Genomic DNA, 23840 nt, shown 5'->3' with positions numbered 1-23840 from the left:
CTACAAGAGGTATCATCATAATGTTTCTCTCCGTAAGAAGTTTTCTTCTCTCTAAAAGGAAACCTTGGAAACTTTGCATCTTATGCATAGGAGGCCTCGCCCCCTTCTCTCTAAAGGAAGCTAAATTTCCCATATGGTAACCCAAATAGGCGTACACAAATTCTCTACATTATCATTCCATATATATAAGGTTAGGAAACCATATTAAATAAAAAACTTCCTATAGATATTACATATATCTCAGAAACCAAGAGATATACCCAAAACTCATAATCCTTTTGGATTTCTATTTCCTTTAGGAAACTTATCAATATCAATTTTAATCCCACATAGTATGAGATTTCTTTATGTGGGTGATTTTGGATAGCATCAAATTCGACAATCTCCACTTTGATATCAAAATCATCTGCTCAATATACCAACATCCATTGGATAACTTCATAAATTCTTCATCTTTTGCCAAATAAATTTCTTCATTATTCTTGCTGAAAAATAGTTTTTTGGCCATCAAATTTTTGCACCTCGAACTTTGCAATCGAAACCTTTACTGCCATACCTCAAACCTCAAATCAGGCTTTGATACCACTTGTTATGCGCAGAAACTCTAAATCCGATAGGTTGATTTTTTTTTTGGCAAATAAAGTATAAAAAAATTATAATTGACAAAAACAAGCAACAAGCAACAAAAATAAAGCAAGAAAGAAATAATAGAAAAAGAACATCAAGATTAACGTGGTTCATTGCAGATGTAACTACATCCACGGGTGAAGACGATCGATGTTTTTCACTAAATCAAATAAAGAAAATTACAAGACAACTTATTTGAGAGAACTAGAAGACTCAATCTCCCACAAAGCCTTATTCTATATAATTTTTTGTCTTTAGAAAAACCCCCAAAAGTTTTCCTCTATTTTTCTGGATCTTTTTCTCACTCTAAATAACCCAATATATAGAAAAAGTAAACCCCTCATTGATGGTACGTGATGGCCTCTTCTTTTCCGAATAAGGTGGGAACTTAACTTTCTCTCTATCTACTTGTAGCCCCGAAGTCCATTTTAATCTAAGTAGGACTCATCCATAAACTTATATCTAAATAATAGGTTCTATCTAAATAAATAAAAAAGCTAAATTAAAGGAAAACAATCCTTTACAATTAGGGATTCAAGGATTCAAGATAAATATCAACAAATCTCCACCTTAGCTTGAATTTCGAAAAGAGATTTCCATCGATTGCCTTCTCCACACGCGCCCTTGTAAGCGCTTATTGTGGCAGTACATTAGTCAAGTCCAATCATAGCTTGAACTTCTGTAATGGAATAAGCTTTGTCAACATATCTACAGCATTCTTCTTGGTGTCAATTTTCAGTAACAAGATATCACTTTCAGCTATGATCTCACGGATAAAATGATATCTAACATCAATATGCTTCGTCCTTGCATGATATACTTAGTTCTTCGCCAAATGTATTGCACTCTGACTATCAAATAAATAATAATCTCATCTTGGCGTAAGCCCAAATCGCTTACAAGCCCTCTAAACTATCAAATAAATAATAATCCCATCTTGTCGTAAGCCCAAATCGCTTACAAGCCGTTTAAGCCAAATAGCTTCTTTCACTGCCTCAGTAACAACCATGTATTCTGCTTCAGTCGTCAACTAGGCAACCATAGTTTGTAGCATCAACTTCCAACTGATCGGAGTTCCTGCAAGTGTAAATACATAACCTGTAGTAAATCTCCTACAGTCCAAATCACCTGTAAAGTCAGCATCAATATAACCAATATCCTTGTCAACAAGCTCTTTATCTTTATCAAACACCAGACCTACATCTAATGTATCCCTTAGATAGCAATGAATCCATTTTACTGCATGCCAAAGCTCCTTTCCTGGATTAGCCATATAGTTGCGAACAACACTAACAACATAATAAATATCTCATAAGAAATATGTGGTTGAGTGCAAACTATTGCATGCATAAGGCTTCCAACTGCACTTGCATAAGGAACATGTGACATGTATTCTTTTTTAACATTTGAACTTGGAGATAATGTTGCCGATAGTATGAAATATGCAACAAGAGGAGTACCCACGGGCTTTGAATTTTCCATTCCGAATCTAGCGAAGACCTTATCAATGTATTCCTTTTGAGATAACCACAATTTATCCATCTTTCGATCTCTACGAATCTCCATACCCCAGATTTTCTTTGCTAAACCTAAATCTTTCATCTCAAATTCTCTGACAAGCTAAGTCTTGAAATGTGATTTCTTTATGTGGGTGATTTTGGATAGCAAAATCCAACATCTAGAACTCATAGAAACCCGATTAAGGTGCATATAGATGTTTCCCTCATACATCTCGATTCAAAACTTTGTTCCAACTAGATTAACATATGGAATCGGTCATCAAAGCAAGTTGATTTGATTTCTGTAAAGAGAGACTATGCCGAAATTTTATTTCAAGAAAAGTTTGAAAACTAAGATGATATCTTTATTTATTCTCATCTATAAAATCCTTACATAAGCAACATTCATATGTCACAATTGGTATCAGAAACTTCACGCTTGGACCCACACACGAATTCTTTCTGCCCCCAAAAAAAAAAGAAGAAAGAAATTACTTACTGTACATAAACAATTCAATTAAAAAAAGAAAAAAGGAAAAGCCCATAACTAATCAAAGCTTATTCTTGTAATTACAATTTGAGTTTTCGACCTTCCGATCCTTAATCCCAATCCAAATATCACATAAAACTTTAGAAACCAAGTGATGCTTGAACAACTTCACAACAACGACCCTCCCTGAAACTGTTGTGATTGTGCTCAAAGGCAATGTCCCATTAAGCAAATCTGATGGAATATAAGTATCGGTAACCAGGCTTTGGGCAAATATGGTTAGTGTTACAGTAATCTCCTGTGTCTTGCCGGAAACTATCTCTCCGGCTGGTACTATGGCCTCACCGAGGAACACATCGCGGTGTTTTAACTCTGTTGTGATGTTTCCATGCTTGAAGCTAACCTTATTGGGGTTATTCAGAGTAAGACTGACATCAATGCTCACATTTACGCCGCCGGTCGATAAATTGACGTCTGCTAATTTAATGGAGTTTACAGTGGTAGTTATCTTCTTGGGTTTGAAAACAGTGAACCCAAGAATCACCAGTATCAATATGGTTAGGATCAATAGAGAGAGGCAGATGAAGAAGGAACATAGGAGTCTGGTTCTTCGTGGGGATTGTTGAGAAGAGGGATAGCGTATGCGTGAGGAATCCATGGAAATTATGAAGAGAAAGTGGCACAGTTGTGGCCAAAGAAAAACAATGGAGAGGGAGAAGAAATATACAGAAAAAGATGTAAATTTCAACTAGTAGAGCAGAGACAGAGTGAGTACAAGAGACATAGAGGGTGAATAAAAGGAGAGAATGTAAAATGAAGAAATATGGAGACACCCCAAATCAGGATTTTATATTGAACAGGAGAAGAGTAACTGAAGAGAAATACTTGATGTGAACTACAAATGTATGAGCAAGGAGTGAGTGAAGGAAGAAAAAGAGGAACTTCATAATTAGTTAACTTTCACAAAAACAAAAAGAGGAACTTCATGAGGATGTTTTATTACTTTTGAGAGAGTGAGAGTAGGAGAGAGAAACTATTATGAAGAGGGAGAAAGAGAGTAGGAGAGAGAAACTATTATGAAGAGGGAGAAAGAGAGTAGGAGAGAGCCATGTTTGTCCGGCTGGGTTGACTCAGACCTGGCCAAGTTACTCGGAACTCGCTACAAGCCTTGCCCTGTTTTGGCCGGTCACGGTGGTCAACCGGCTAGACCACCTTAACTTTCAAAAAATAAAATAAAAAATTATAAAAAGAAAAAAGAAAAAAATTTTTTGTAATAGGTTTTTTATATGGGTGTAGTTGTATAAGGCCGAAGCTCTAAACAATCAAAATAAAGTGCACCTTCAAATAGTATCGAGAAATGTGGTTTTAATGATGAAATTCTTGTGATAGACTTAAAATATATTTTCATCGATAATTATAAAATTTAAAGCTTTAAAATTTGAGTAGATTAAGCAGATCCACAAAAACTTGAAAATCTTGAAACTTGATGGCCTAAAAATGCATTATAAGATGTATTATTTCCAAAACTTGAAGTCCAGTCTTTTTGTCATGTCATGCATCTTGACATCAAGATGATCAATTTGAGGATATTTGGGTATCAAAAACCCTTTCTATTGAAATTTTCAAGGTGCGCCCTATTTTGATTGTTTAGACCCTCATACTTATATAAAAAAAAAAAAAAAATTTATATTGGGAAGTATTTTGGCTATAAATATTTGTTTTTATATTTTTCATTTTTTTAGATTATTTTCAAAACACCCTTAAGCATAAATTTACTTTTTTAAAATTGATTTTTTCAATACTTTTTTAATTTTATTTGGATATATTTTTTTAATCATATATTTCATTTTTGGGGGATTTTTTTGAAAAAAAATTAAATTTTTTTAACCCTTTTTGCCCGCAAAGGACCTACCCGTTTAGGGCAACTTACCCAAATCGGTTCAGGGTTAATCAAGCCGGCTTCCATTCTCGGTTCGTGGTTTCTAACATTGGGAGAGAGCAACCATTCTCAAGCTTCATAAGGATATTCTTGGCGTGAGAGTGCATCCACCCCTGCTGGCCAGAGGGTTGTGGTTTGTATGAGGCCGAGGCTTTAAACAATCAAAGTAAGGTACACTTTCAAATAATATCAAAAGAATATTGTTTCAATACTAGAAATCTTGGTGATGTGTGAGAATTCATTTTCTTCTCTAATTATAAAATTTAAAGCTTAAAAAAATAGTGTAGATCGAATACATCTATGAGCACTTGAAAATCTTGAAAATTAACACTCTAAAAATACATTACAAGATACACTATTGAAATCTATATTTTCTCATGTCTATACATCTTGAGATCAAGATAATCAATTTGAGGATTCTTGGGTATTGAAACAATCTCTTTGAGGTGAGCCGTAAATGGATTGTTTAGGGCTTTGCTCTTATGTAAACTTTTTTTTAAAATTTTAAAGGCTTCTTATACGGCATATGGGTACACGTCAACTTTTTATTAAAGAAAAAGAACGTTATTGTACGACATTCTTAACGTAAGGATGTATGTGCGCATGGTTACGTGAGATTGACAAAAGCAGTTTATAAGGTTGAGTTTTGTTTTGCAAGCAACCGTAGGTGAAAGAGCAATAAAGATGATACCACTTCCTTTGTACGCTTCTTTTTTTTCTTTTTCTTTTTTTTCGCATGTTAATATTTTGGGAATGGAGGGTGGAACGTTATGAGCCCTTCTTCAGGCTTAAGAACTTGAAAGAAGGTTTCTAATAAAAAAGTGAGCTGTGTGATGCTAGCCCTAAACCAATGTGTTAAAAAACGTCAATATATATATATATATATATATATATATATATAGAGTAAAGTCTTCTCGTATTCTTATCACCGTCTAAAGTTCATCGTACGGTCACGATTATTCGGTAGTGTTTTATTTTTCATTTTTTTTACAAATCGGAATGATCTGAAATTTGGAGCGTGTATACATCTTAGTGAGGTGCACTTAATAAAAATATAAAATAAATAATTAGCAAAAAATTGACCAAAATACCCCTATAATTTTTTGGGGGTATTTTGGTCAATTTTTTTCATGTAAAATATTTTTTTGATATTTTTTATAGATTCGCCTATTTTTTATGAATACAAGCTTCAAATTTCAGGTTATTCTAATTTTTAGAAGAAAAAAAATTAAAAAAGAAACACTACCAGACAATTGTAACGATGCGATGAACTTTGGACGGTGATGAGGTAGGTGAAATCACTATTTATTTTCACCTATAGGCGTTTTGTAGTATCTTCTATATATATATATATATATATATATATATATATATATATATATATATATATATATATATATATATATATATATATATATATATATATATATATATATATATATATGGTGTGGTTTCTATAAGGTTGCAACCTCAAACAATCCAATTAAGGCACACCTCAAAATTTTATCATAACATGTAATTTTGTTGTAAAAACATTCTTAGGATTATCTTAAAATCTATTTTCATATCTAATTATAAAATTTAAAATTTGACATATAGTTAAAATCAAGTACATCTATAAATATATGAAAATCTTGAAAATAGACGGTCTAGATAATGTGTTGCAAGATGCACTATTTTTGGGACTCATAATTTTTTTTTTTTTTATATTAATACATCTCGATATCGAGATGATCGATTAGAGGGTTTTTCAACATTAAAACAAAATATTCGATAGATTTTTGAGGTGCATATGTGATTTTACATTTTAAGGTTGCAACTTTATATAAACGTAGAACACGTTTATATAAAGTTGCAACATTAATACGTTAATATAAAGTTGCAACCTTAAAATGTAGAATCACAAATGCACCTCAAAAATCTATCAAAAATGTTTTTTTAATGTTGAAAATCGATGTTGAGATGTATGAATATGAAAAAAAAAATGTTTTTGAGTCCCGAAAATAGTGCATCTTGCAACACAATATCTAGAGCGTCTATTTTCAAGATTTTCATATATTTATAGATCTACTTGATTTTAACCATTTTTGGATTTTAAATTTTTTCTAATTAGGTATGAAATTATATTTTAAGATAATACTAAGAATTTTTTACAACAAAATTACACGTTATGATAAAAATTTAAGATGCGCCTTAATTGGATTATTTAAGGTTGCAACCTTATAGAAACCACACCCTCTATATATATATATATATATATATATATATATATATATATATATATATATATATATATATATATATATATATATATATAGCGAAATTGAATAGTATTTTGTCCTGCCTTGGATATAGCATGTCCATGGCGGTTTATTGAACGGAGGCACAACAGACGACATGTGGTCCATTGCGGTTCCGCGTGTTTTTTGACCGCCACTGACTTGCTATGTCTATGATGGTTTGACTACCATGGACATGTTAGGTCCGTGGCAGTCTTTAATCCTTGCTGTATAAAAACATCAGACGGTGCCGAGCCTATGGATGAAAATAATGTTCATTTTTGCCCGTAGGCGTCGCGTAGTAGCTTCCTATATATATACACGGCTTATATCACTTACAATTAGTCATTTTACAATAGAAACAACTTCGATTAAAATAAAGAAAGAATACAATAAGATCTCAAGAACTTGAAGCCATTCAAAACCTTTCTTTCAATAATAAAGAAAAGACAACATTTCTTTCAATAATAAAGAAAAGACACAACCTATGTTTGGGAATAAATAACACAATAACTAAATAAACAAGAAACAAAGAGATCAATGGTTAACCTTCAATATCAAACGGGAAAGCAAATTTAAGCCAAGCCAAACCAATGGAACATGAATCCCTTCAATCACAAAATTCAAACATAGATGAACCCCCTTGATAACCTAGTTGAGAGAGATAGAGTCTCTTTTACTACATCCTAAACCTTAGCCCCAACACAAGATGAAAGATGGGAGAAGTGAGAGAACTCCATGAGAGCAAGAGAGTGGGGCGTGCCCCTTAGTTTGCATAAAGGACAGAGAGAAACTCTCCAAGAGAGAAAGAGAGGTTTCCAAGAGTGGGGCGTGCCCCCTATATGGGTAGGAGAGAGAGTGACATAAAGTTTAGGTGTAGATAATATTGGGCAGGGTCGCCTTTTTTTATAGTGGATCAAGTGTTTTAAGAGTTTATTAGGATTTTCTATGGCTTGCCTCTACATATGAGATTGAATATGCATTATTGATCTTGGATGATTTATGGGGTGAAAGATATGAGCCGTTCATTACATAGATCGGCCATTAACATCATATGAAAGATGCTAGAACCATGATCTCCCACTTCCTAAATCATTTTTCTATCAATTAATTCAAATAAGAAAATAATATATAATAATATTATACTTTTTTATTTTATGCTTAAGCCTATTCACACATACCAAAAATTGATTCGAAATTTTCTTAGGGCAAAAGCTTTCCATAACACAACTTACTTATCCCTCAAGACAAGAGCTTAAGCTCTTCAAATTAGAAACTCCTCAAGGTGGGGCATGCTAACCTAGGTGGCACACAATGGGCCCCACCCAATTTTCAGGGTGGGCCCATATAGACTATTAGGCCTCCCATGCAATATTCAAAGTAATATTTATGATTTTAAAAATTCATAAAATCATACTTGAATATTTAAATCAATGTAAAATCAATATATTTGTTTTTACATATCCAAATTTGATAAATAAAATATCTAAAGATTTAGAAAAATTCAAATAACAATATTTTAAAAGCATATAACAAACATTATTAAATATTTTAATGGGAAAATAATTCATATGGTTTAGGAATAAATATACACTATGACACTCCACATTCTATTGTGAACTACGGTCCACACTTACTTTCTCAAACCAGCACAGTGTTGCCCATGACCCACAGTCCATGCAGGGGACCATTAATAGGCCACCAAAGTCTAGCCAATGAGCAAGTGGTCGTAATCCCAGTAGATTTAGATACTCCCTAAGAGACAAAATCAAGAACATCCAAACCTGATGCAATCCATTGCTCGATGGTGCATAGGGGGTTATCTCTCGCACTTCACCCTGAAAAGTGGTTCGCTTTTCTGAAAACAACTATCAATGTGCATGTCATGCGATGGTACGTAGATGAGCCTCCATCATATACAAGGGTCACACAGTCCATCATCTCTCTCTTTATAGAATACTCCGACCTCATCAAGGGATGACCCATCATAACCTTTATCGGCTTATTTTTTATGCCCAGGTAGCATGAGTTTTTTCTAGCCAGACCGGCCTAGCTCATAAAACACAATTCGGTATTAGCAAACATAGTTTGCTTCGTATGGTTCACATGGGACCACACTCCCACTGAGTTGATTTTTTACTATATAAATTCATTTACAAGCACTTATAAGGCCTTTAATGGTCACAGACACTTAAAAAAAAAGTTATTAAGCAACAACTAAGGCATGAAACAAGTGTATCTGAAAATCAATTTAGTTTTATACCAAGAAGGTAAATAACTGATGTTATTTTCCTACTTAGACAACTAATTGAGAAATTTAGGGTGAAGAGAAAAGACCTTCACATGGTCATTATTAATTTAAAGAAAGCTTTTGATAGAGTACCTTGATATTTGATTTGGCGGGTGTTGGAAAAAAAATGCGTCTTTAGACACTACATTGATTGGTGAGAGATATGTACGATGGAGAGAAAACTAGTGTACGAATAATTAATTGATAAACGAGTGAGTTCTCAGTGACAATATGTCTACATTAAAGGTCGGCATGTACCTCTTTGCCTTAATTATAGACGACTTAACTATATACCTACAGAATAAGGTACTGTAATTCATGTTGTTCGCATATGATATAGTTTTGATTGATGAGACCCGAAACGATGTCAAGACAAAGTTAGAACTTTGGATGGATGTTTTAGAATCCAAAGGTTTTAAAATTAGTTAGACTAAGAAAGAGTATATGAAGTACAAGTTTAGTAATAATATGAGTAGAGACAAGGCAGTAGTTGACAGCTAGGAAGTACAAAAAAGACCGCACTTTCAATATCTTGGTTTGATGATCCAAGAAAATTTAGAGATCAGTGAAGATGACGCACACAGAATTAGAGCTAAGTAGGCAGAGTGGAGATGTACAATTTAAATTTTATGTAATCACCGCATACCAATGATGTCATGGGGCAAGTTCTATAGGACAAAGATGATAACAACTTTACTCTATAGGGTGGAATGTTCGGTGGACAAAGAACAATATACCCATAGAATGAGTGTAAAAAGAGATGAGGATGTTGAGATGGACGAGTGACAAGACAAGAAGGGACAAAATTCGAAATGAATCTATTCGAGAGAATTTAAGCGTGGCATCAATATGCGATAAGAATAGGAGCAACAATAAGCGATAAAAGTGAGTGATAGTAGACTTAGGTGTGCTAATTATGTGTGGCGCTGACCAAGTACAACACTTGTTTGGAGGTGCAAGTTAGTTCAAGTAGAAGAACTAAAAAAGGTAAGGGCTAGGCCACAAAAGAACGTGGTTGGAAGTCGTTTGAAGATATATGAGACTAATGGCCTCATCGAGGATATGGCATTTAATTGAGCAAAATGAAGAATTAAGATTCATATAGCCAAACCCAATTAATTCGAAAAAAGCTAAAATTACGATGATGATGATATAATATATAAATATCTTATATTATATTATAATAAATGTTATATTATATATTATGTATAATACAAATATATATTAATAATATATATACAAAATACATTATATTATATATTATATTATGTTATTTATGTTACTTATTTATATTTCTATTGTTAATATATATTTGTTATCAAACATAACACCCATAACTTTCTTAACATTCCAACAAGTTATCAAATACAATACCCATAATTTATTTAAGGAAAATTGTCTCATGTGGGCTGGACCGCATAAGTACATATGTGGTCCAAAAGTATCAAATAGGTGTTCCATCTAAAACAATGGAAATTGAGAAGCCAAATGTTTTGTTACTAGAATTATTATTTCTAGTTTTTAAATTTTACCTATATTTTTATATTCATGATCCCCATATTAGAGATTACGTGTCCTTAAAAATTAAGTCAAAAAATCCATCTCAAAAATAAATTTATTAATAGGTCCGTATTTCTACATATGTGGGCTTGGTCACATAGAAACAGGATCCTTTATTTAAAAGGAAATTGTTTCATGCGGGCAGGAGCCGCCATTTCTACATATTGTAAAACATCTATTTTAAAGATGGATGCAAGTAGATGTTCCATCTAAAAATAATAAAAACTAACTGTTTAAATGTTTTATTTCTAGAATTATTGTTTCTAGCCTTTAAAACTTATTATTTTTTGTTTATATTCATGACATCCATGTTAGAGATTACATTTCCTTAAAAATTACGTCTTAAAATCTATCTCAAAAATAGACTTGGCCGCATAAAAACTGGGTCCTTAATTAAACCGTAACGAAACATTCTATAGAAAAGTTTCTTTCTGAACCTTATGCACGTGCCAGTGTACCAAATTTGCTTATGGACCACGAGAAAAGGCTTCATGTCATAAATTGAGCTGGGTTTCAAATCCTTCACTCTACGAAAACCCTAGCTGAATCCTAAACTTCTTGGAGGATAAATAGCCTACTCGCCCCATCAGAGAGCTCCACCGCTGCTCAAAAACATCACAAAGAAGATAATCCGCAAAAATCAGTGAGTTTTTACTTTTTTTTTACTGTTTATTAGGTAGATAAATCTGCAATTTGTTGACTGTTAATTTGTATTAATTTTTATTATTTTCATTTTCTGTTAACTGTTAATTTTGTATCCATTTTTTTTTGGTTATTCTCAATGTAGGGATCCATTTATCAGTAACTTTTTACTGTTTATTAAGCAGAAAAACTTGAAATTTGAGTTCTTCTGTTTTTCATTTTCTGTTAACTGTTAATTTGTATTATTTTCTTTTCTTTTCCTGGTTATTCTCAATGTAGCGATTCAAATTAACGATTTGGGTTTTTCTTTTTTTTTTAATAGCTAATATCACCATTGATGGATATTTGTACGTCTTTTTTTTGCTTAAAAACAATCGCCTTCTAATAATACTCAAATATAGAAAGGTGATTTTTTTTTCCTGATTTAGTTTTCTTTTTTCCTTTGTTAATCTCGAACTGTCCCTGTTTTCCAATATTGGGTGATTTTTTGTTCTTTTTTTTCTGATGTTTGTGTTCTTTTTTTTAGTTGTGCTCTTTATTTGTTATGGTATGATAAATGTGCTCACGCACTTTTTCATTTGCTAATGAATGGACCTGTAAGTTACGGTTTAATTCCATGGTGTAGCTACACCATCATTTGTAGATCTCTTACTTCAGGTCTTGACAAAATTGCAGTGAAGAAGTAGCACCAGTATGCTTTTTAGAGTTTTCTTATGCTTCTTGATTATTGCAATCTCCCTATATCTTCATTATTGCAAAAATTGCGGTGAAGGATTGGCCTCTCTCTCTCTCTCTCGATCTCACACTTTCTCTCTGTCTCTTACTAGTTTTTGGGTTCGATAGTCATTGAATAATCTCCCTTCCCCAGCTTAGTATTCATAGTGTAGTCTTTCTCTTGTCACATTAACTGTCAAGTGCACCATTTTTTACTGGTCTGCTGAATTTCTAGTTTTTTTTATGCCTTCATACCATTCTATACAAATAGACTGTGTTCCCTGCATCACTGTTGTACTACACTTCTCGGCAGTTTTTTTGAGTATCTAGTGCCTCATGGTTATGGGGTTTTGGAGTTGTTTGTCATTTTTTCTGTATTTTTGTTTAATTAATCCATGTCACATCCTTATTTGAGAAACTGCCCGGAAGTCATTTGGATGACCGTTCACTTCATCCATCAACCTTTTCAATGCCCTTTAGAAAATTATTGCTGAGTTATTGTGAAGGTTTTCTTCATTATGCTGCAAATTGTGGCAACACTCTATTATAAATATTAGCTTCCAATTGAATGGACATCTGGAACCCGGCTATTAAGGAGATGAGTCCCATGGCTGTGTATTTAAGAACTAGTGCTTGATAGTTGATTTTTCTTCCAATGAAATGGACATCTGGAAGCTAGCTCTATTTCCCTTGCATTTCATGTCACATTTCCAATTGGAATTTTTTCATTCATGGATCAATGCTTATTGATGTAGTTTATTGCATGAATCAGTAATTAATAACTTTGTACGGTGTGGTGGCAATATTGAATGGTTAGCTTTCAAACTTTTAAATATCTATTTCTTAAATAAATGATATATGTTTGCTCTTGAGGGCTGCCTGTGGATTGAGTGAAATTTTGATGTTAAGAAGATCAATTTTCTTCAATATTTATGTAAATATTGGTATTCCTTGAATCTATTTACATGTTTGGTAATATGTTGGATGAATGGAAGGAATCTTATTTAATTACAAAATGTTTTTAAAAAACTGCATTTCGCACACCATATCAATCAAATACATACAATCACATACATAATGAACAGTCTTACAAGTGGTTTCTAGCTTTCCCATTGCCAAACAGGTGAAATTACAAGTACCACAGTTTATCAAACAGGGTTTCCAGCTTTCACCCTACCAATTTTCACCTGCATCCCACAATATATGAAAGTCAGCAGCAGGGGTGATTCCCAGGGACACTGCAGTGAAAGTTATCAAACACTACCTAAAGCACGTAGCACAACACACAGATAAATATCCATGGCAACATTGCAGGCCATCTCCTCCTCCTGTAACAGTACAAGGCTCTCTAACTATCTTCCAGGTCTCTCTCTCTCTCTCTCTTCTCTCTCTCTCTCTCTCTCTCTCTCTCTCTCTCTCTCTCTCTCTATCTCGATCACTCTGCACTGATTTTGTTTAGCCCCTTTCACTCTCTCTTCTTGGATTTATTTTTCTCTTTCTACAAAACTGGTTTTGTTAACCACTGATTCCTGTTGTTTCTGCACCATTCTTGTTCTCTAATGTTCTTTCTCACTCATCAATTTGAAGCTCTGTATTGTTCTAGTTTACTTTACTCAGTTTTTTGCTATCCATGGTTAACTTCATGCATTTTGCGTAATTCTACTTGATATTTGCATATTTTATTTAAGTTAGTACGAATTGAAGTTATCTTGCTCTGCATTTTGAGATTTTACACCATTTTTTTTTATTTGTAGCTTAATTTTTCTAAAAAATGCCATTTTGGGGGCATTTCCTTTGTCTCTTCTTATCTACATACTTTGGGGTGCTTGCCTCTTAATTGTTGGTATTTTCTCGATTCAGAAAGACAATGTAACCTGAGAATGTATGTGTCATTAAAGTTTGCTGTCTAAGAGTAGAAAATGGACCATATTTCAACGCAATGTAGAAGAAAAGACACCATATAGTGTCTGATATTGGGCTAATTCTTCAAGGGAAGATTATGAAAGGAAAGGATGGACACTATAATAAGTTTTCTCAATTGAATGAATCTTAACAAATCTATTCAAAAAATGGATTCTTGGTGCCAACTATTCGTAACAAGAAACCATTACTTGTCAATAAGTATCTTCTAATTATGTGAACATGGGGCTAATTGCATAGCAAATTTATTTATTTTTAGTTAGTCTATTTATCCCAGCATTTAAGAAATTCCAATTCTCTGAGTTTGATGAATAATTACTGAAAACTAGTTTGGCAATGGTTAATACAACTATGGACCAACAAATTGCATGTTTATCTGTGGAAATAGTTTTGAGAAATCTTTCTTCCTTGTTTTATAGAAGGTACAACTTCGCATGGGGATAGGATCCAGGACGGAAAGAATTCATCTCGTTATCTGAAGGTGGGTGAAATGCTTTTCTTGTCTTAGAAGTTTATATGATGATTGTTATTTCTTTTTTCTGAGACTTTTCCATTAGTCTTCATTTAAAATGCATTTTTTTGGCCATTTGGAGTTCTATTATTGTTTACAGCTTGAAATCGAGAGGATTTCAAATATGAGATCCCCTAGTCTATCGCCTCAAAACTGGTTAATTTAAAATTCAATAGAGATTGCGTGGACGACGATCAAATTATGATTTAAATTCTAATTAACCAGAGTAGGCCAATTCTGATTTAAATCGCTGGCAGTGCCGACTTGATTTTTTGGGCCAAAAATAGAAGAATTTCTGCAAATTAAATCCAACTAAAATAAACATAATTAACTAGAAATTTGGCCCTGGACGCCTGAATTGGAAGATATTGCCTATATCAGGATAATTCGTTGTTTACATCAGTTGCTTTCATTTCTCTTTTGAACTTGGTTGAATTCCCTCTGGGATTTGTTGGAAATATTGGCTATGGATGATTAAGAGGTTAAAATTGAATCTAGGGTTTTGTAGCTTAGATCTAGGATCTTGGCTTCTAGGATCTACGGTTTGAAGGCTAAAGCTCTAGGCTAAGTTAAGAAGATCTAGGATAGGGCTTTAGTATCTGGAATTTGGTTTAGAAAACTAGAGTTTAAGGCTCTATAGGGTTAGGCTTTCTAAATTCTAGGGGTTCCATTGAAAGTTAGGTCTCTAGATCTAAAATTACGTGTGTTCCCAGAATTACCCGAAATAGAATCCTTATATAGGCTTCAACAGTCTAAATCGGTTGCGAATTATTCCTACTGGATTCCTACAAAAATTTGAGTTGATTGGTTAAACAGGTTTAGACACCATGATATGTGGCCGTTTGGGCAAATACTGGACCAAACGTCACAGTACATGGCATCTAGGATTCTAGGAATTCAGCCACAGAATTTTTGAGATTCGAGGTTTAAACACCATGGTACATGGAATTAAGGGTTTTCTGGTCCAGACGCCACAACCGCAGCTTCTAGGGTTCTTAGGTATGTGAGAGATGATTTTTTGGAATTTGACGGATCCAAGACTTAGGTGCTACTTATTGTGGCATTTTAGGCTTTCTGGTGTGCACCACACACTGTGGTGAGACCATGACCGGCTAATTTTTAGGGATTTCATTGATAATCTTGATTTTGATTCAAATTCTATCTTTTCTTGATCGAACTTATCCCGAAAACTTCTATCCTAGGTCTTTTTTTCTATTTCCTAGGATTTAAAGATAACTTTCTAGATTTAGGAGGATTTCCTAGGGTTTTAGGATTTATTAGGAGATTCTCTAGGGTGTTTCTAGAAGGTCAGGATCATGGTAAGTTACTAGACTAAAAGAAAAAGGTGATCTAGGGTGCATTAGGTTAATATGGTCCCTAGAGATCTACTAGCCATTTTCGAGGCATTTTTAGGGATTTAAAAATTAAGGAAAATAGAGAAAAAATAGCCAATTTTAAAATGGGGTGTCTACAATTATGCTTGTATATTTCTTGTTGGTTGTTTGTGAAACAGTTGTTTTATATCCTTAACACCTGATAATGATTTACCTATTCCTTACCCTTGATGAAATTCTCAAATTATCTCAATTACTAATAACGTGGTTTCTGATCAGATTGGCACAAAGTTGAGTGGGTTTTGTGGTACTGCAATCATTCATCACACTCGCCGCCTCACTCAAGGATCTCATTCCAGTGGTAAGAAACCTTATGTAGATTCTAGAGTCCTAGAATCCTTAGATGTTAAGTGCATTAACGGATCTCTTAGAACTACTCCGATATCACCATACATACTAAAAACTTAGTTTTTTTCAAAAATTAGAATATAAAGCCTAATGAAAGCACTTCCCTTGTGGTCTGGTCTTCATATATATGTTTGTTTTATTCTATTGTGTGTGCTAGTACATACTCTTGATTGAAGGGTTTCCATTCTCTCCCTTGAACATTTTCTAATCTTCTTCTGCCATTTTCATTTAGTTTTTTGTTGTAACGAATGTTGGGTAAGATTGTATTTTATTCATCCAAAATAAGGAATTGAATATCTAACTACAAGTACATGCCAAATTGACCAAATCAATCCTTACCGTACATCATATATTGTTAAGTTTTATTTCTTTACTGTTCTTTTATGTTTTAATGCAGTTATTAAGATGGCAGTAACTAGTGATGAGACAGACATACATGTGACTCTCAAGGGAACAGGGTTACGTGGGAATCTTAATAAAGTGGTTTTAGCCTACAGCGGTGGCTTGGACACTTCAGTTATTGTGCCGTGGCTGAGGTTTATTTTTTGTTGATTTGGCCATAACTGAGTTAAAAATGTACAATTTTGTAGCCATTTTTTATTGGGTTTACTCAATTTTAAGAAATAGGTGCATATTTCCATATTTCCTCTAACTTACAAGTGACTGATAGGCATAAGGTTTGCATTGGATTTGTAGGATTCAGATTATAGATGTTCATTAATTTGACTCTTATTTATACTATTTTTAATTAATTTAACTTGTTGATGTTGACATGGCGAATTTGTCTTACTTAACTAAAATCTGCTGCTTTTCTGTGATGTTCTGCAGGGAGAACTATGGTTGTGATGTAGTATGCTTCACTGCAGATGTTGGGCAGGTGTGTACTGTTAAGTATGGAGATAGCTTTTGCATTTTGCTCTATCTTTGTTGTGATTCTTTTTTGGACATTCTTTTAGTTAGTTTTTCCGAAACTTCATTGATGCAAAAGTTGATATTTAATGACAATATCCCTTACAATCTCTCCAAAAAAAAATGATAATATCTCTTATTAGAACATATTTTGATGCTATGATGGGTCAAACTAATGTGGCCTTGGTATTGAATGGATTTGATTTCAAAGTGTTTATACATGTGTTGTCTTCTGTATAAAGACACTGGTGAAGCATTTATTCTTATGTACATACCTACTACCGTAATCAGTTTTACTTTCTTCTTTTCCTTTGTGTTATGAATGCATTTTATGAGTAGTTCTTAGGGGAATGCGGATTTACTAATTGCTAAAATATTATTTGAAGGGTATACAAGAGCTGGAGGGTCTGGAGGCAAAGGCTAAATCAAGTGGTGCAAGTCAGTTAGTTGTAAGGGATTTAAAAGAGGAGTTTGTGAAGGACTTTATATTTCCTTGTTTGCGTGCCGGTGCCATTTATGAAAGAAAGTACTTGCTAGGTACTTCAATGGCACGCCCTGTTATTGCTAAGGTGATGTTTCTGTGTGCCTTGTGCTGAATTTCTATTGTACATGCCAATATGTCTGGTTTTGTTTAAATTTAGATTGCTATTGCAATAACTGAACTTTTCACGGTGCTCAAATATTCTACAATCTTCATTTATGATGATAGTGGATATATTTTCCGCCTTACATAAATAGTGTGATTCTCCCTCTATAAGGAATTCAAAGGTTTGAAAATGGTCAGGCCTTCAATTAAATGAAGGAAATGTTGTGCTACTTCCAGAAATAGTAAAATGGTGATTTGCATGACATCAGATGTATAAAACCGTGTTATTGCTTTCCAATATCAGAATGCAGCTGGCTAAAATAAATTTTTGCAGCAACTGGAAGCACTTCCCTTTAGTATTCCTGGCATTGAAGACTTCTCTGTGCAATTTCTATGATGTTATTTTCTTGAGAGGGGAGAGGGGCATTTCGGTCTTTTTTCTCTAGCAATTTCTAACATCAATTTTGCCATTTCCAACTTCTAACACATGCCTCTCTTTTTCGATTAAGTTTTATTACTTAAGAAAAATGGCATGATGGACACATTTTTGGTTATTCAGGAAGCTATCGTTATTTCTTTTCTGGAAACATCACGAAAATTTTGTAGTTAATTGTAATTTTTGAGTCGCATATTGTACATAAAAAATGTTCATTCTGTATTTCAAGCGTAATAAAATCTTTATGGTTTGAACTTTGAAGTACATATGAAACAAAGACAAACTCTATGTGTTGCATTTGTCAAAGAATGTTAAAAAAGAACATGTAAAAAAAAAGAACAGAAAAAAAAAAACAAAAACAAAAAAGAAAATGTGATACTTGCTTGGCCTCCATTAGGTACCCTATAAAACAAATTACCCACATTCTTCTAGGAGAAAATAACTGAGTGGGATATTTGGTGATTTATTCTAGAAATGGAGAACTTTTTCTTCTTTGTGACCCGCATGAGTTAATGATGAATTTTGAATGCAAAACTATTAACATAATATCAGTAAGATCATGCGTTTTTGATTGATGTAAGGGCTGTGGAATCAATTTATTTGTTCCTCAGTGCGATTGTCCATCTTGGCCATCACCAGGGGACAACTTGGAAATTGCTAAAAGGCTGTATCATGTTGTGCGACAGTGGGATTTAATGATGCAGAGAACTTAGTCCTGTAATAACAGGGCAAATTGTTTAAATAAGTTTCCCTCTTATCAATATATTGCCATCTCTTTGTCCATTTCAGGCTATGGTTGAGGTTGCAAAAGAGGTTGGAGCAGATGCTGTTTCTCATGGATGCACTGGGAAGGGCAATGACCAGGTATGGCACTTAATTTTATATCAAGCTTAGAACTCTAATGATCACTTTATATCTCGTTATAATTTTTTTGACAATGATATATGTAATTTTGCATGTTGTGCATGTTTATCTGTGTCTGAACTGTGTGGTATGTGTAAATGAAGGTGCGATTTGAGCTAACGTTCTTTGCATTAAACCCCCAACTCCATGTGGTTGCACCTTGGCGTGAGTGGGACATCAAAGGGAGAGAAGATGCTATTGAATATGCGAAGAAGCACAATGTTACAGTTCCTGTGACGAAGAAATCTATCTACAGCAGAGACCGTAACCTTTGGCACCTTAGCCATGAGGTAATTCTGTTTCCTGACTTCCTCCATTTTTTTCCTTGTCTTTAAGGAATTCCTGTTAAATCTGGATTCTTAAAATCAAAAAGATAAATGAAACTTTTCTTGGAGCGACTAAAAATGTCATTCAACATGTGGCAAGTACATCATGTTACATGACACTTTGCTAATCAGATGTATTGAGACCACATAAGAGAGAGCCATTTTTCAGAGATCAAGACCATTGGATAATCAAGTCTCTTATCCTCTGTCATGACAGAATGCTATGCCCAACTCTCTAAAGATTTTGTCATTCTTCCTGCCCCTTGTTTTGTAGACCCTTGAACGCCATGGACCAGTTAGCAGCCTGCTAGTCACTTGAGCTAGTAGGAGCCTGCTAGTAGCTTAGCTAGTCTTAGGCGTAAGTCAGGTAGGAGCCCGCTAGTAGCTTTAGCTAGTCTTAGGCGTACTGAATGGGTTTGTATGAGAAGAAATTCCCAACTCCAACAGGAACGGAATGGGCCTGCTCGACCCGAAGCTCCTCCAGCGAGATTTCCCCCTTGCTCCTCAAGGGAGGTTTGACTCTTGTTCCTGAACTCGTCACGTCTGGGATATCACACGTCTAGATACCTCAAAAGTTTTGAAGAGGTCAAATCTCAGTAATTTGTGGGTGATCTTTTTATTTTTTCCAATTAAATTACTCGTGTCTAGATTTACTAAGAAAGCTTTCAGTTTGATTGTAAAGTTTCCGTGTGAATTGCGAATCTCATGTAATTGTCATATCAGATCCTTAATGTTGAACAATGTTGTTTCTTCGCGCAGTTTGTGTATGCTATTTTTGTATTGTAACTTTGTACAAGCATTTGTTTGCTTATATATATGTGATTGCATGTCATAACAGCATTTAAAATTGAAAATATCCTATTCTCTTTATTTCAAGTATGGTTCTAGATAGTGGGTGCTTACCATGATCTGCTGTCAGAGAACTTGTTAAGAAAATTAGAGCAAAGTTGAATGAGAGCTGGAAATCTGTGAACTTGTTCTGATCATGGCTTTTGTTGTTCTGTCAATTTGAAGGGGGACATTCTGGAGGACCCAGCTAACGAACCAAGTAAGAATATGTATATGATGAGTACTGATCCTGAAGATGCCCCTAACAAGCCAGAGTAAGTCACTCTTTCTCTTTTCATTTGCGAATTCAGATATCCAAAAATTTTCATCATCTTGTCGTGCATTTGAGTGTCTTTGCATATGTGTGTGTGTGTGAGAGCGAGAGAGAGAGAGCTCAATGTTGTGATGGGTTTTTAACATGTGTTACTGTTGCGATAAGTATGCCATAATCTATTGGCCTCTGGAAGAACCACAGGCCTTGGGTTCATCACCTTTCAAAGAAGTGGGCAGTGATGGCGATAGAGTGGTATTTGCAAGAATAATACATGAGCCTATTGGTGTGTTCCCTCTCCACAATCATCCATCATTCACATCGATGCTATATCCTAAGGCCTATGCCTTTTCACAGACCTTAGGGTTAAAGTATACTATCCTTTATCCCTTCATCACCCTCCGTCATTTCATGTAAGCCATTGTACCTCATGGCGGCATAGGTTCTCCATTGTCCATCCTTTACCCGGATTGTCTATAAAGAGACCACTTTTTTTTTGTACATGGAGATCAAATCATTCTCACTCATTATATGTCAAATTGGATGGCTTGGGATGCGTCACGAAGCCCGAGAATTTTTTTTTGATACTTTGTGTCTATTCAATGTCACTCTTACAACCACCCATTTTGAAATTTAAGGGACAAAAATGATTGTGACCTCCATGTTCAAAAGATAAATGGTCTCTTTGTAGACAATCCCATACTTCCCCTTATCATGAAGAATTGATTTCAATTTGTTCTCACCTCCTCTTGCCACTCTCAGATACATAGAGGTCGGCATAGTCGCTGGGCTACCAGTATCAGTAAATGGGGAGAAGCTATCTCCTGCTACGCTTCTCGCAAGACTCAATGAGTTCGGAGGCCGTCATGGAATTGGTCGAATTGACATGGTCGAGAACCGACTGGTGGGTATGAAGAGCCGAGGTGTGTACGAAACACCAGGTGGCACAATCCTATTTGCTGCCACCAGGGAGCTTGAAACCCTAACTCTAGATCGAGAGTCTATGCAAGCGAAAGATGCTCTTGCCCTTAAGTATGCCGAGCTCGTTTATGCAGGTCGGTGGTTTGACCCATTGAGAGAAAGTATGGATGCTTTTATGGAAAAGATATCCGAGAACACAACCGGATCGGTGGTGCTTAAGCTATACAAAGGGTCAGTTAATGTAGCAGGTTTGAAGAGTGAGAAGAGCTTGTATCGACAGGACATATCATCATTTGAGACGGGGGATATCTATGATCAGGCAGATGCAAAGGGCTTTATTAGGTTGTATGGGCTCCCAACCAGGGTGCGAGCAATGCTTGAGAGGGGGCTCTGAGGGGCTTTTTGAGGGGTTTGGGACTTGCTAGGGTCTCTTTTTCTCTCTCTCTCTCTCTCTGTCTATCAATCCATGGGTTTCTCTTGTTGCGGATTATGAGTAAGCAGTTTTTCGATGTCATGAAATTTTTGGCTTTTGGTGATTATTTATGTGTAACATTTGGCTGAAAATTTTGGATTCTTAGATGGACTCTATCTCTCGCACACACACACCATGTGTCTGGTGTGTATTTGTGAATGCAGTGAGTGGGAAAGTAAAATTTTATTGGGAAGATTGGACATAAAATATATGTTTTCTGTTCTCAGCCATTCGGTCTAAATGAATTATTGGAATACCTATTGTTATTTTTAACCCAACCCTCCACCCCTTTCCCTTCTTTTTTTGGTTTGTTACAAATTTGGTATGCGTGAATTTGAGGTGTTCCCATCGCACGCCTTAATGGGAGGAAAATATATATTTATGAAAAATAGCTGTAATGCCCCTGCAACTTTTTCATCAAAGTTTTTTATTTTATTTTATTTTTTTAAAATTTTTTTCATGTGTGCCCCTATGAGAGATGTGCACGCTTCAAATTTCACTTTGAAGTGATTTATAAACTGAATATGGAAATTGAGATACTCGAGTTATCCAATCGATATCAGACATTCATAAACTTAGGGTATTATGCATGAACTTGTCCCAATTATTCATTTATGTTAGGTGGATGAAAGCATGAATTATATGTACTTCAGAGGGGGTGATGCAGCATGTAAAGTTTTTCCAATTTTATTTTGCATGAAGTTCTCATTGTATCCGCGTAGGAGCCTAACAACAATTTTTCAGCCTCTTATTTTCTCACCCACAAACCCCTAGTCAAGTGGCTTCAAAGTTCTTTGGATGTTAAAGAGGAAGCCCTGAATCACCCTTGAATTAATGGATTTGATTTTTTTCATTCATGATTAGATCATCATTGTCATCAAAGCTTTTTCCTAACTAATTCGGATCTGCTGGTTAGATCAAATCCCTAAACCCATGATTTGACAAAAGCATGCAAGCCAACTTCATTTAGGGCTTACCCCAATTTATGTAGGCGAATCCCTTCCTCAACAATAACATAAACCACTCTTCTCCCCCTCCCTAAGAACTGGCAAAATTTGAGGTTTTTCCTGAGGCTCTTGAAACCGTCAGTATCACCAATAATCCATACAAGAACATGTACCCCTGATGAAATGGTGGAAGCGGCTTCGATCTCTTACGATCATTCTACAGTTATATATCTTTGTGATAAGCTTTGTCACAGAGTGACAATCGGTGCACACTCTTAGGTTCTTTATGATACGAATTGCCTCAAGTACTCATCAGGCCAAATGCAATGGCCAAACTCTCACTATGAACACTGAAATTCTCCTCTTTCTACTCTCCTATATCATACAACATAAATGATGTGTTTGTGAGATGACCCTCAAGCTTCAACTTTCTCCCAATCTCATCTAACATCTCATAGACACTATTGCTTTGAGGATGTGACTTAACAGCAACTAAGAACTTATGGGACTCTGTTTTTCCCCTCAATGAGGTTGTAGCCAACCACTTTTGCCACCCCATTTGCCCTCATCATCCCCCTCTTGATGCATAGATATTACAGACAGAGAGACATAATCACCAGAATGAGTACGCTCTAGCTCAAGTATGTCCCTAACTAGGCCTCTACCTAGCTAAACATTGCCATGCACCTTGCAAGGCCCCAACAGGGCTCGAAGAATGATAGCATTTCGCTCCAAAGGAATGGTCTCTATCAAATTTAAGGCTTCTTCTAAGAAACCGGCTTGATTGAGAAGAACCACCATGCACCCATAGTGCTCAATTTCGGGTTCAACCTTCATTCTTGAGAATATGTCCTTCCCTTCATGCACCAAACCTGTGTGGCTGCAAGCACGTAGTATAGACACAAATGTGATAGCATCAGGCTTAATACAATCATTTTTTATTAATCAGATGCATTATTTTTGGGACTCAAAATATTTGTTTTTCTAAATTCATAATCTCGATGTCAAGATAATCAATTAGAGAGTTT

The 23840-nt window shown here is 34.8% G+C and overlaps 3 protein-coding genes across 5 annotated transcripts; 1 reads left to right on the top strand and 2 right to left on the bottom strand.

The window, feature by feature from the left end:
- Nucleotides 1-1291: 1291 nt before the first annotated feature.
- On the bottom strand, nucleotides 1292-2193 carry LOC18427600 (retrovirus-related Pol polyprotein from transposon TNT 1-94). The gene is made up of 3 exons (XM_020663200.2): nucleotides 1995-2193; nucleotides 1756-1887; nucleotides 1292-1386 (listed from the first exon to the last, which is right to left on the bottom strand). The coding sequence occupies exons 1-3, from the start codon at nucleotides 2191-2193 to the stop codon at nucleotides 1292-1294; spliced, it is 426 nt and encodes a 141-aa protein (XP_020518859.2).
- A 484-nt stretch (nucleotides 2194-2677) lies between these two features.
- LOC18427601 (uncharacterized) lies at nucleotides 2678-3274 on the bottom strand. Its single transcript, XM_006836650.1, has one exon. The coding sequence runs from the start codon at nucleotides 3272-3274 to the stop codon at nucleotides 2678-2680; it is 597 nt and encodes a 198-aa protein (XP_006836713.1).
- A 7812-nt stretch (nucleotides 3275-11086) lies between these two features.
- LOC18427602 (arginosuccinate synthase family) lies at nucleotides 11087-22138 on the top strand. 3 transcript variants are annotated; one of them, XM_088849912.1, is made up of 11 exons: nucleotides 11087-11327; nucleotides 13185-13403; nucleotides 14380-14441; nucleotides 16085-16166; nucleotides 16611-16749; nucleotides 17042-17090; nucleotides 17509-17691; nucleotides 18934-19008; nucleotides 19152-19337; nucleotides 20388-20476; nucleotides 21235-22138. In XM_088849912.1, the coding sequence occupies exons 2-11, from the start codon at nucleotides 13340-13342 to the stop codon at nucleotides 21785-21787; spliced, it is 1482 nt and encodes a 493-aa protein (XP_088706038.1). In that variant the 5' UTR covers nucleotides 11087-11327; nucleotides 13185-13339; the 3' UTR covers nucleotides 21788-22138. The 3 variants fall into 3 exon arrangements, with proteins under 3 accessions (XP_088706038.1, XP_011620905.1, XP_011620906.1); XM_011622603.3 differs by having other exon boundaries at nucleotides 13164-13403; XM_011622604.3 differs by having other exon boundaries at nucleotides 13145-13403.
- Nucleotides 22139-23840: the final 1702 nt, after the last annotated feature.

Source organism: Amborella trichopoda, chromosome 10 (genome assembly GCF_054954075.1).
Source record: "Amborella trichopoda isolate Santa Cruz 75 chromosome 10, AtrichopodaSantaCruz75HAP2 v2.0, whole genome shotgun sequence".
Taxonomy (NCBI): Eukaryota; Viridiplantae; Streptophyta; class Magnoliopsida; order Amborellales; family Amborellaceae; genus Amborella; species Amborella trichopoda.
Note: the sequence above shows the minus strand (reverse complement) of the source record. Positions and strands in the feature narration are given on the sequence as shown.